At 39.6% G+C, this 12,830-nt stretch overlaps 1 protein-coding gene across 3 annotated transcripts in view; it reads left to right on the forward strand.

Annotated features, from left to right (window-relative positions):
- The window catches only part of ZDHHC20 (zinc finger, DHHC-type containing 20), a 73,254-nt gene extending 62,524 nt beyond the window's left edge, over positions 1 to 10,730 (forward strand). Inside the window, exons 9-12 of one of the 3 annotated variants that reach the window (XR_001003661.1) lie at positions 1,150 to 1,239; positions 1,802 to 1,846; positions 2,197 to 2,312; positions 6,628 to 10,730. Coding sequence is in view for 2 of the 3 variants with exons in the window: in XM_011958926.1 (XP_011814316.1) it covers positions 1,150 to 1,239; positions 2,197 to 2,312; positions 6,628 to 6,635 (214 nt within the window). In the remaining variant the exon portion in view is untranslated. The remainder of the gene's footprint in view (positions 1 to 1,149; positions 1,240 to 1,801; positions 1,847 to 2,196; positions 2,313 to 6,627) is intronic. The other 2 variants (XM_011958926.1, XM_011958933.1) reach the window with 2 other exon arrangements.
- The last annotated feature ends 2,100 nt before the right edge of the window (positions 10,731 to 12,830 follow it).

Here is a 12,830-nt window from a genome sequence, read left to right on the forward strand (position 1 = left end):
CAGGGCCCTGGTTTCCCACCCCCGTAGTGCCAGGGCCCTGGTTTCCCACCCCCGTAGTGCCAGGGCCCTGGTTTCCCACCCCCGTAGTGCCAGGGTCCTGGCAGAAAGCTGTGCCTTGCTTGGTTTTGTTTTCTTTTTTTCTGAGACCACAGTTCTCTGCTGCCTATTTTCAAAAAAAATAATTTTGTACTGTTCAGTTTCTGACTATGTACAGTTTACCAGTTATTCCATCTTGGCAAGAAGTAAAAGTCCCTGTAGTATACAATTTTGATGTGTTTAGATAATATGAAAATAAAGCATAAGTGTGCTCTTTTTAGACCGTAAGCTTCTTGAAGGCAGAAAGTTTCTTCTCTTTTGTTGACTATTTCCTATATCCGTAGTGCTTAAAATAGTACCTAGAACATCATAGGCATTCAGTAAATATTTGTTTAATGAATATTGTTGAATAAATAAATATGTGGAACTTACATCATGAATTTCAGTTTGAGCCTGAATGATGTCATAAATGATTACGATAAGCAGGTCAGTTACTCAAATACTTGAATGCCTATGCTTGGGGTGCTATACTAGGCATCAGAATCTTAATAGGCACAGAAGACATTGTTTCTCAGTGTATGTAAATTATAAAAGGAAAGGCCTTATGTCTGCAATGGAGGTATTAGTCTGTTCTCACACTGCTAGTAAAGACATACCGGACACTGGGTAATTTATAAAGGAAAGACGTTTAGTTGGCTCACATATGGCCGGGGAGGCCTCATAATCGTAGTGGAAGGCAAGGAGAAGCAAAGTCACATTTTACATGGTGGCAGACACAAGAGTATGTGCCAGGGGAACTCCCGTTTATAAAACCATCTGATCTCACGAGACTTGCCCATTATCACAAGAACAGCACAGGAAAAACCCGCCCCCACGACTCAGTCGCCTCCCACACATGGGAATTGTGGGAGCTACAATTCAAGCTGAGAGATGGGTGAGGGCACAGCCGAACCACATCAAGGTAATAAGCCCTGAATTAGAAATCTTAGGAATCACTTCCTTATATGGCAAGCTATGATAATTTATGCCGTGTCTCTGAAAAATGGGTGTTAAATTGGACCATCTTGATTTAATTTAACATTATGTAAATTATGACTATTTTTCATTATGCAGCTTGGGTGATGGTTGCAGTTTTCCGACTCGCCTTGTGGGGATGGATCCAGAACAAGCTTCTGTTACAAACCAGAATGAGTACGCCAGAAGGTGTGCTTCTCGTCCTTACGCTTTTCCACATTCATCATAAAGCAAACCATATACATGTGTTGTGTGTGCATCTTATGAGTAAAGTAAACTTTCATACATTCAGTGTAACAGTTCATTTTAAATGAAATTTTAAAGAAGCTAGAGATACTTCTGTCCAAGTAAAACATTCCTAGTTTATTCATTACAGAAATAAGTTGTAGGAGAAGCGGAATGTTAAGTTCTAAACTAGCATATTAATATTGGAAGAACCGTTAAGTCTTAGAATGTAGCTTAGACCTTTGAGCTCTAACATTTGTTAGGGTTCTGGCCAAGTCACTTAAATTATGAGCCTCAGTTTCCACCTCTATGAAATTGGGATAATGTTACTCACCACCGAAGGTTATTTGGAGCGCTGAGATAATGTATATAAGGTGCCTGGCATCGTGTCTGGCCCATAATAGGGAACCAACAAATATTAGTTTCCTTTTCCTCTTCCTTTCCTTCCTCCATTCCCTCCCTCCCTGGATCTTTTAGCTAGAAAAATAAGTCTGCGCTAAATCACTGAATCATTTTTTCCCCTTAGATCTAAACTGCAGAGGTAGAAAGCAGAAAACTTGGGAAATGACAGGTAATTGTTTTGTACTGGCCACAGACATAGATCCCCACCTGTCCTTGCACTGCCTATGGCTCCCGATTAACATATTAAGAACAGTTCAGACTGGCCTCTGAAGCTTTTTAGATTTTGGCTAATTGTTTTCATTGGCAGCGTTGGAATACAGATTCTTGGGTCTAGAGAGCCATTTAATGGGGGGTTGTGGGCATATTTTTATTTTGAAGATAGTTTTTTCAGAGTACTAAGATCTCATGAGTTGCCCTCACATATTTAGGAGAAGGAATACTAATTTGCTGCTTATTAATTTATTAAGTATCCATCGTTGAGCATTAAGCTATTTATTAAGTTGTTTGCTCTTCTTTCAGTAGTGGCTCAAATCAGCCTTTTCCTATCAAACCACTTAGTGAATCAAAAAACCGTTTGTTGGACAGTGAATCTCAGTGGCTGGAGAATGGAGCTGAAGAAGGCATCGTCAAATCAGGTAATAGTTCTCATTCGAAACACTGCTTTGGTTCAAATGAAAAGCATCAGATATAATACATGTGGAAAACTCGAAGTAATGTAACATTTTAAAAATACTAAAATATGTGAAACTTTTAAATATATGCTGGGTGCGGTGGCTCACGCTTGTAATCCCAGCACTTCGGGAGGCCGAGGCAGGCAGATCATGAGGTCAGGAGAACAAGACCATCCTGGCTAACACGGTGAAACCCTGTCTCTACTGCAAATATAAAAGATTAGCCGGGCGTTGTGGCAGGTGCCTGTAGTCTCAGCTACTTGGGAGGCTGAGGCAGGAGAATGGCGTGAACCCGGGAGGTGGAGCTTTCAGTGAGCTGAGGTCGCGCCACTGCACTCCAGCCTGGGCGACAGAGCGAGACTCCGCCTCAAATAAATAAATAAATAAATAAGTAAATAAGTAAAAATGTAGGGTGTTTGTGGTTCTTAGTAGCTTCTATGAGGAAGGGATAGAGCGAGGAGAGTATAGTGGCTCATGTTTTTTGCTGTGCAACTGCAGGTTTTTGTTAACCCAGCCACATACTTCTCCACACAGATGTGGAAAGTTCTTTTGGCATTGGCTGTTCTGAATAAGCAACGTTGTTCTTTTTTTTTTTTGAGATGGAATCTCGCTTTGTCACCAGGCTTGAGTGCAGTGGCATGATCTCTGCTCACTGCAACCTCCACCTCCCGGGTTCAAGCGATTCCCCTGCCTTAGCCTCCCAGGTAGCTGGGACTACAGGCGCCTGCCACTGCACCCGCTAATTTTTTTTGTATTTTAGTAGAGACGAGGTTTCACTATGTTGGCCAGGATGGTCTTGATCTCCTGCCCTCAGGATCTACCCGCCTCAGCCTTCCCTCAGTGCTGGGATTATAGACATAAGCCACCGCGTCTGGCCAGCAATGTTATTCTTTAGGGTCCCAGGTTTTGCTTAGTTGACAGTAATTCTTGAAAAGCATTACATTCTTTGCTGCCTTAGTTTAAAAAGAGCACACTGGCCAGGTGCAGTGACTCACGCCTGTAATCCCAGCATTTTGGGAGGCCAAGGTGGGCGGATCACACGGTCAAGAGTTGGAGACCAGCCTGGCCAACATGGTGAAACCCCATCTCTACTAAGAATACAAAAATTAGCCGGGTGTGGTGGCACGTGCCTGTAGTCCCAGCTACTCGGGAGGCCGAGGCAGGAGAATTGCTTGAACCCGAGAGGTGGAGGTTGCAGTGAGCCGAGATGGCGCACCTGCACTCCAGCCTGGGCGACAGAGTGAGACTCTGTCTCGGGGAAGAAAGAAAAAAAAGAGCACACTGAATATATTTTAACCTTTTTTAGGTGACTCTTAATCGTTTATGAATTGAGGATTTAGATATGGAATAGACAGCAAAATTGAAGTGGGAATTTTCATCAGACCTGGGTTTAAAATATTGTCTGGCTACTTAACTAGCATTACAGCCTAAAACACATCTGAGGTAATTTTTAATGATAATAGTAATAGCACTATGATTATCTCCTTGCACTATAGATAGAAAAGTGGTTTTGGGTCAGGCACAGTGGCTCACACCTGTAATCCCAGCACTTTAGGAGGCTGAGGCAGGAGGATCACTTGAGCTCAGGAGTTGGAGACCAGCCTGGGCCACGCAGCCTATCTCTACCAAAAACTTTGGGAAAAAATTTTTCTAGGCCTGGTGGCATGTGCCTGTAGTCCCAGCTACTCGGGAGGCTGAGGCAAGAGGGTTGCTTGAGCCTGGGAGATTGAGCTACAGTGAGCTATGATCATGCCACTGCACTTCAGCCTGGATGACAGAGCAAGACCCTGTCTCAAAAAAAAAAGGAAAAAGAAAAACGATTCCAGACATTTAGCTTCATTTGTACTAACTGTAGCAAATACCCTAAATGCCCTTTAAAACACTGTTAGAATTTCTGAGGTTTTTTTGTTGTCTTGACTTTTAGCAGCATTTAAAACATTCTCTTAAATAAGTATCTTTAGGATCTTCATTAGGATCGTTACACCTTTTGTATAAGGTCAAGGAAAAATCCGGAAGTTCAAGGCCAGCCTAGGCAATACTATTGAGGCCCATCTCTAAAAAATAAAGATCTAGGGAAAGGTTCATTTTACGAACTTCTTAATTATTGTTGTTTAACATCTTTAAAGCCAGTGGGTATTTCCACAAGGATAAACATAAAATCAAAGTTTTTGACTCCTAATGTTAGCTCTTTACTTACTTCTGGGTTCTATAAGAAGACAAATAGTTGACACCATAAGCCTATTTTGTATTTACATAATAGTCATTTTTGCTGTAATCAATTTTACCATTTAGCCAGAAACTTAATACTTCTTTTTTTTTTTTTGTCATGTCATACATAATTATGTGCTTACAGGGACAAATAACCATGTAACAGTGGCAATAGAAAATTGAGTACTACTTGTTCATAACTAACCATTTGAATAAGAGCAAGGTAAGACAGTGTAAAGGTAATCCTTGAATAAATGCAGCTTATTTTCATATTTCATAATCTTTAAACAATTTGCAGTTCTTTTTTTTTAGTCTTTTTAATTGTATCAGCAAAATTAGGCAGTACAGGAAAGACTGGAATGTAACATCTGCCAAAATCTCATTTTCTTTATTCCTTATAGCACAATCTTAGTAACTATTTGTTGGTAAATTAATGAAGAAACTAGTAAAAATAGTTTAGGACTGGTATGTGGACCACTGGCCTTTTCAGTAAACAGTACCCTATTAATTAAAGAAAAAGGCCGGGCGCGGTGGCTCAAGCCTGTAATCCCAGCACTTTGGGAGGCCGAGACGGGTGGATCACGAGGTCAGGAGATCGAGACCATCCTGAGCTACACGGTGAAACCCCGTCTCTACTAAAAAATACAAAAAACTAGCCAGGCGAGATGGCGGGCGCCTGTAATCCCAGCTACTCGGGAGGCTGAGGCAGGAGAATGGCGTAAACCCGGGAGGCGGAGCTTGCAGTGAGCCGAGATCGCGCCACTGCACTGCAGCCTGGGCGACAGAGCTAGACTCCGTCTCAAAAAAAAAAAAAAAAAAAAAGAAGGTGGCCAGGCAAGGTGGCTCGCACCTCTAATTCCAGCACTTTGGGAGGTCAAGGTGGGAGGATCACTTCAGCCCAGGAGTGAGAGACCAGCCTGGGTGAGACACTTATATTAGTATAGTGAGACCTCATCTCTACAAAAAATAAAAAACTAGCCAGGTTTGTGTTGATGCACACATGCAGTCTCAGCTACTTGGGAGGCTGAAGTGGGAGGATGACTTGAGCCCAGAAGGTCAAGGCTGTAGTGAGCCAAGATGGCACCACTGCACTCCAGCCTGGGTAACAGAGCAAGGTCCTGTCTCAAAAAAAAGAAAAAAAAAAAGCGACTTTTGTCCACTATTGAGGAAATTCAACCCAGAGAAAAATGACCAAAATTAAAGATTCTAAAAAAGAATTAAGAGGTTTATTTATGTTATGTGGTTTGTGAAAGACACAGCAAGAGAAGATTGCTAAGTAGTAAATTACCACAAACATGGAGCTTAACACATTTATCATCCTGTTCCTGTATAACAAGAGTTTGTTTTTCTGAAGGCGTCTTATCTGGAGTGTCAGCTAGAGGAGCATCTGTTTCCTCACTTGTGGGCTTGTCCTCAGCAGTTAGGCCCTTGCAGGGGACCTTGAGTCTGCGTGCAGGGATGCAGCCAGAGCCTAAGACCCAGGACAGAGTCAGATCACAGGCACTTGGGGTGGAGGTCACGTTGGGCAGAGTGGCTGCAGTCAGAAGAGGAGCTGTATGACCCACATACGGTGATCATAAGCCAGGTCCATGTCACCAAGAGCTGGAGCTGTGGAGTAGTGCTTGGTGTCCAGACAAGCCCTCAGGCCGAGGTCTACGTTTCTTCTTAGTGTGGGCGGAATAACTGCTGATGCTTGTGGTGGTTGAGAATCTTCAGCTGCAGTTCTTTTAACAGTTGCTGTGGGAAGTTTTCTACATCTTGCACCAGTCTTAGGACAGTGTAGGTGGACCAGATGTCTTCTCAAATGATGTCCAAGTTAGCAGTCTGGGAGTACTGTAAGATTCTCCCTTTTAAAATACTCTTTTGATTGCTTCAGGGGAAGAAAGTAATACCCCCTCATTTACTGCTACAAAAATCTTTATTATTATAATATTGGTAGTGTTAAGGACTTACTTATATTCCATCTTGTTATATTAGTAGCTTTGTACCTTAGCCCACAGAACCATTTAGTAAATATTTTCAGAAATAAAAAAATCAAGTTTTAACCAACAATTTGTTTCTTTTTTTGTAGGTGTATGAAAACATTATAGACTGATATTTTCAATTTTCATTTGCAAGAAAATGATCAATGGAATGAAATAATTGAAGTATAACAGAAGATATATTTTTAAAAAAGAAAGCCTTTGTACAGTTCCTGGGATCCACAGAAGCACTACTCCAGAGCAGAACGATGCCTTAATCTTCAGTGTCCATTTGTGCAGCATTGACTTAGAGCTACAAAAGTGACTTAATATTATTCTGGAAATAATACTTAACCTGTTATGAGATGCTATAATACGAGCTGTCATCACATTTTAACATGCATATGTATTTTTTGATACCTGAATTACATTATTAGAATTAGTATCCATATACATTTTCACTCTAAAAACACAAGCTTAAACACTTGAAAGTGAAGTACATCTCGGACAAATGGTGGCCGAAAGTGAATAATATTCCAATTACTGTTGCTTGTACTGTATAAGGAAAATGCTTTTTTAAATTGGGTATTTGCTAATTTATAATTGCTATTTTATACTTTTCAACATTTTTAATAACTTTTATTGTTGGCTATAACAGAAGGATTCAGATATCTAAATATCATTTAGAACATAGAACACATTGGTCTAATTCATCGAAAGCTTAGTTATAAGCATTAACACAACCATGCAGTGGAACAAGTGCCCAAGGCTTACAGGGAACTCGGCAGGATAAGAACTATTTTGGGTTCTCTCTGCTATTTTATAACTTTTGTTGTTGAACTTTCAGGGGTATGTGCATGGGCAGAGAAACACAAAGGTACATGTGCTGGAGAAATACTGGACACAGTAGGAAGAAGTATAAGTGTCCAGAAGAAAAGCTAAGAGGAATATTGTAATCTGTTAAAAAAAGAATAGTTTGAGTTTTACCAGTAGTTAGAATAAAGCATGCTATTGACTTGACTTTCAAATTTCAGGGTAGGTAATGACTAAGAATTACTTTGAAACTTTTTTACAGTAATACTGTAACAGCTTAAACAGTGACTTACAATGCAATTCAAACTAGGCAAAAAACTTTAGAATAAGTTTTCCTCCTGGCTCTCAGTTGGAAAGTCTAACCTGAGTGGTCATTTTACATTCCCAGTCTCTGAGAAGTGGATTCTACTCTTAGATGTACAGTCTCAAGTCTGACTTTCTAACAGCAACCCCTTTATGCCTAGAAACATTTCTCCTTTTTCCTTTTAAATCTAATCTAAGCGACAGGAGTTGCTGCATTAACTCCAAAGAAAAGTACAGAATAAACAATGTCGAAATGTTACTCCTCATTTACACCTTTTAGTCAGACACACACACACCCCCAAAATAATCGATTGCTTCCAGTTGGTGGGTGGAGATGAATCTCAGCAGCATCTGTGAGTACTGCAGGTTGGAGTTTCCTGTCTGTAAAATGGGACTGCAGGGGAGGGGGTGTTGTGAATGAGTTGGACTGGATGACTTCTAACATTCTGCGATGCCTAATTTTGCAAAATCACTTTTCATTCACCCAGTACATTTTTTTCTTCTTTTTTCTTCTTTTTTCCAGGCAGTCTTGCTCTGTCTCTCAGGCGGGAGTGCAGTGGTGGGATCTTAGCTCGCTGCAACCTCCACCTCCCGGGTTTAATAGAGTCTCCTGCCTCAGCCTCTCAAGTAGCTGGGATTACAGGCTCACGCCACCAGGCCTGGTTAATTTTTACATTTTTAGAAGAGACAAGGTTTTACCATGTTGACCAGGCTGGTCACGAACTCCTGACCTCAGATAATCCACCCGCCTCAGCTTCCCAGAGTGCTGGGATTACAGGCGTGAGCCACCGCGCCCAGCCCCAGTAAATTTTTTGGAGTACCTTCTATATGCTCAACAATACACTAGGAATAGCTCTATCATTTCCTAGTACAGCATAAATTTTATGGTTGCTACTGTAGGTTTATAATTTGTTGTTTATAATTTGGTCTAATTTCCATCAGCCATACTAATATTACGTTTTAAAAGGAGGCAACTTTTTTTCTCTTTGGACCAAAGGAATGAGTTAGCTTTGAAAACAGTTTGGAATACTATAGTATGGATTCTTCTACCTTTGTTTCAACTCCTTAGTCTTAATAATCTCGATTCTAGCAAACTGGAATGAGAGTTAGAGATATCAATTATTGCTGGGCATGGTGGCTCATGCCTATAATCCCAGCACTTTGGGAGGCCGAGGCTGGCGGATCACCTGAGGTCAGGGGTTCGAGATTAGCCTGGTCAAAATGGCAAAACCCTCTCTCTACTAAGAATAAAAAGAAAAACCCAAAAACTGTCCAGGCATGGTGGCACACTCCTGTATTCCCAGCTACTTGGGAGGTGGAGGCAAGAGAATCACTTGAACCCAGGAGGCAGAGGTTGCAGTGAGCCGGGAGTCTGGTGCACTCCAGTCTGGGTGACAAGAGTGAAACTCCATCTCAAAAATATATATATATCAACTACCAACTAAAAACGTAACTTCCCAGTTTGGCAGTTTGCATATTATAAGGAGATAAATGTTTAAACATACTTGACTACTTTCAGAAATGTTCTCCTGGTACTTTTTGTGAGTATTTCTACATTCAGATCAAAAGATTTGCATGTACCTGGCTAACGCCAAGGAAACTTTATTTTCTTCTTCACTATTATGCACTTTCATGGTAGTATAGTGTTTCTCAGTTCTTTTAATTTTTGTTATTTAACATCTTATAATAGCACAGCAAACATCTTTTCAGAAATTTTCAGTTAAAGCCTTTGAATTATTTATCTTGGGTTTAATTTACAGCCAGCATTTTGCCACATTCTAAATAATATTTAGCTGAACTGATTCATACGTATTAATGACCATTCTAGCAAAGGCCTACAAGTGGTGTGGGAATCAGGGAAAGGCTGCCTCTTTGGTATTTCAACTGGTATTGATTATTGTTATCAACTATTTGGGGAGAAAAAATCAAAATGAAGCCCTGTCAAATTTTATAAGTACTATCTTTGGTCCTTCAAACACTTGAACATTTGTGATGACACCTTAAGAAAAATGAAGTTCAGGGCTTACCATTGCCATTAAAAACAAATTAGGAGACGTGGTTTACCTGGGAACAAATTTACTTAAATATTCAGTACCTGAAACCATGCCAAAGAGCAGCTGCAGTACATTAGTTATTTTAAATGAACGAGTTTACAAAGTTTATTTTCATCTATACGTAAGGATGATTTTTTAAAAACTTTTTACATATTAGTGGTTATGATCCAATGTGTCATGAGTGAATTTAACTGTAAGGTGATTTAAATCAAATATGCAATGTTTACTTGAATTGTATTTCTATTAGCAGATTTTGACTATGTTTACAGGACTGTTTAAATTAAGGATTATCAGGCATGTGAGATCTCCTTTCAGTTATCTTTAAAACAGATGTATATTAAGGGCTTAGAGTTAGGATCTACATATTCTGGGCATTGAATAGGCAGTAACTTACAAATAAGTTTTGCTTACCTTTTGTTCTAGGGACTAGCACTGCTATCAATGGAAAGTATTTTTAACTAATCTGTTATTAAGAAAGTCATATTTTTGCATTTCAGCCAAAATAAAGACCATCTCTGATAATGTTAGAAACAGATAATACATGTCTGAAATCCATATGTTTCATATGATCTAAACTGTATTTTCCGATTTAAATTAAAATGTAATATAGATTCAGAAAGGTTCATATTTTTCTAATGACTTCATTCTATATTATTTTGTTAGGTTGCATAAAGAAGCAAGGAATTGCACTTGTATTAAAAGATGAAGAAAGCTATTAGGTATATTTGTACATGACTGCAAATGAGTCTATGCCTGTTTAAAAGCAAAGATGGACACTATTTTAAAGTGAGCTTTAATATGCTTTTATATAAACAGATTTGAAGTACAGTTCAGTTTGGTTGTGTTTACCTAACAAGTACCATAAGCCGTGTATTTGTTCTTATTTGTATAATCCTAGCCTGTGACTTAATGTTGACGCTTTGCTTTGTCTTTTGGCTGGCCTAATCTACATTGACATGTACGCAGAACATTTTACAACTTTTTTTTTTCAAAAGTCATAATGAATTACTTTATTAATAAACAAATAAAGTCTTGTATTTGAAGTGTTTTCTTTGTTATAAAGTGGTATTTACCAAATGAGAGAACAACCATTATTTTTATCAACTTGAAAATCTGGTAAAATAGTGCTTAGAGAAAGAGATTGGCTAATAGTTTAGGGAAACCACCTTTAAGATAGGTATTATTTTAGTGCAACAAAATTGTAGTTTACTTAGGTTTATACAAAACCTAAAGAGTTGAGCAGCTTTTTACTGAACATAATTTAATTTCAGAAGTCATTTAGGACCTTGAGGACCTTCAGATCACTGTAAGTTGTTGAATTGTGATTGTTAAAATGCTGAATAATTAATAGATTTCATTATGTAGAATTCTTTTAAGGCATCTGTGTTCCAGTGCTCTTCCAAAGAGGCCAAGTTTGTTATTGAAGCCATTTAAAGATTTCGTGTAGCTATATTTATAAAAATGGAAGTATCTCCATGAGAAAGGAAAGATCTTGAAGACAGGTAAAAATATCAAATTGCAGGCTGGGTGCAGTGGCTCACCCCTGTAATTCCAGCACTTTGGGAGGCCGAGGTGGGTGGATCACTTGACGTTAGGAGTTCGAGACCAGCCTGGCCAATATGGTGAAACCCTGTCTCTACTAAAAATATAAAAATTAGCCGGGTATGGTCGTGAGTGCCTGTGATCCCAGCTACTCGGGAGGCTGAGGCAGAAAAATCACTTGAACCCAGGAGACAGAGGTTGCAGTGACCCGAGATCATGCCACTGCACTCCGGCCTGGGTGACAGAGCAAGTCTCTGTCTCCAAAAAAAAAAAAAAAAGTCAAATTGCCGAAATCTACAGTCTGCATATAATATGATCCCACTTACGAGTTTTACAGTGTCCATGCGGTGTACCTGTGTGTTCAAACTCAGCCTATTAATTGAGTATTAATTACACTATTGTAATGTTCTCATAGCCACCTCCCGTTGCTACTGCAGTGAGCTCCAGTGTTGCGGGTATCCACTTAAAATGCCAGGCGACGCCCATCGTCTCCACAGGAGGAGTTCGTCTTGCCGGTAAATCATGTTTCACAGTGAAAGTGATCTCATGATACTCATGTCGTTTTCTTTTTAAAATTATTTGTATGAGGCATAGTAGGTATATATTTATAAAATACATGAGATATTTTGATAGAGGCATACAATCAATCCATAATAATTACATCAGGGTAAATGTATTCATCACCTCAAACATCATTTCTTCGAGTTACAAAGCTTACAATCATACTGTTTTATTTTTAAATGTACACTAAATTATTGTTGACTGTAGACACCCTGTTGTGCTATCAAGTAGTAGATCTTATTTTATCTAACTATATATTTTTTTACCCATTAACCATCCTCACCTACCCCCACCCCCACTACCCTTCCCAACCTCCGGTAACCTTCATGCAATTCTGTGTGTTCATGAGTTTCATTGTTTTAATTTTTCGCTCCCACAAATGAGGGAGAAGTCTTTCTGTGCCTGGCTGATTTCCCTTGACATAATGACCTCTAGTTCCTTCACTGTTGTTGCAAATGCAGTATCTCATTCTTTTCTATGGTTGAATAGTGCTCCATTGTGTGTATGTATGTGCATGTGTGTGTATTGTGTGTGTGTGTGTATATACATAATCTTTATCTATTTGCCTGTTGATGGTCACATAGCTTGCTTCCAAATCTTGGCTATTGTGAATAGTGCTGCAGTAAACTTGGAAGTACCAATTATCTCTTGCACATACTGATTTCCATTCTTTTGGATAAATACCCAAATGCTCTCTTTAACATCTTTCCACACTGGATCCATCACATAATTGTGCGTAACAGCAGCTGGAACTGACAGATATGTAGAAATAATGCTGCTTTTCTCAAACTGCTGAGCCACCTCTTCATAATACTTGGCTATGGCGTCTGCCTCTCCTGATGGGGTACGGGAGCAAAGACTGGTAAAGGGGGATTGCTGGGCAGTGTTTTTAGTTTTCTGAGGAAGCCCCACGCTGTTCTCCATAGCGGTTGTACTAATCTACATTCCCAACAACAGTGTGTGAGGGTTCCCTCTTCTCTGTGTCCTTGGCAGCATTTGTTGTTGCTTGTCTTTTGTATCAAAGCCCTTTCTAGTGGGGT

Source organism: Colobus angolensis, unplaced genomic scaffold, assembly GCF_000951035.1.
Source record: "Colobus angolensis palliatus isolate OR3802 unplaced genomic scaffold, Cang.pa_1.0 Scaffold113, whole genome shotgun sequence".
Lineage (NCBI taxonomy): Eukaryota > Metazoa > Chordata > Mammalia > Primates > Cercopithecidae > Colobus > Colobus angolensis.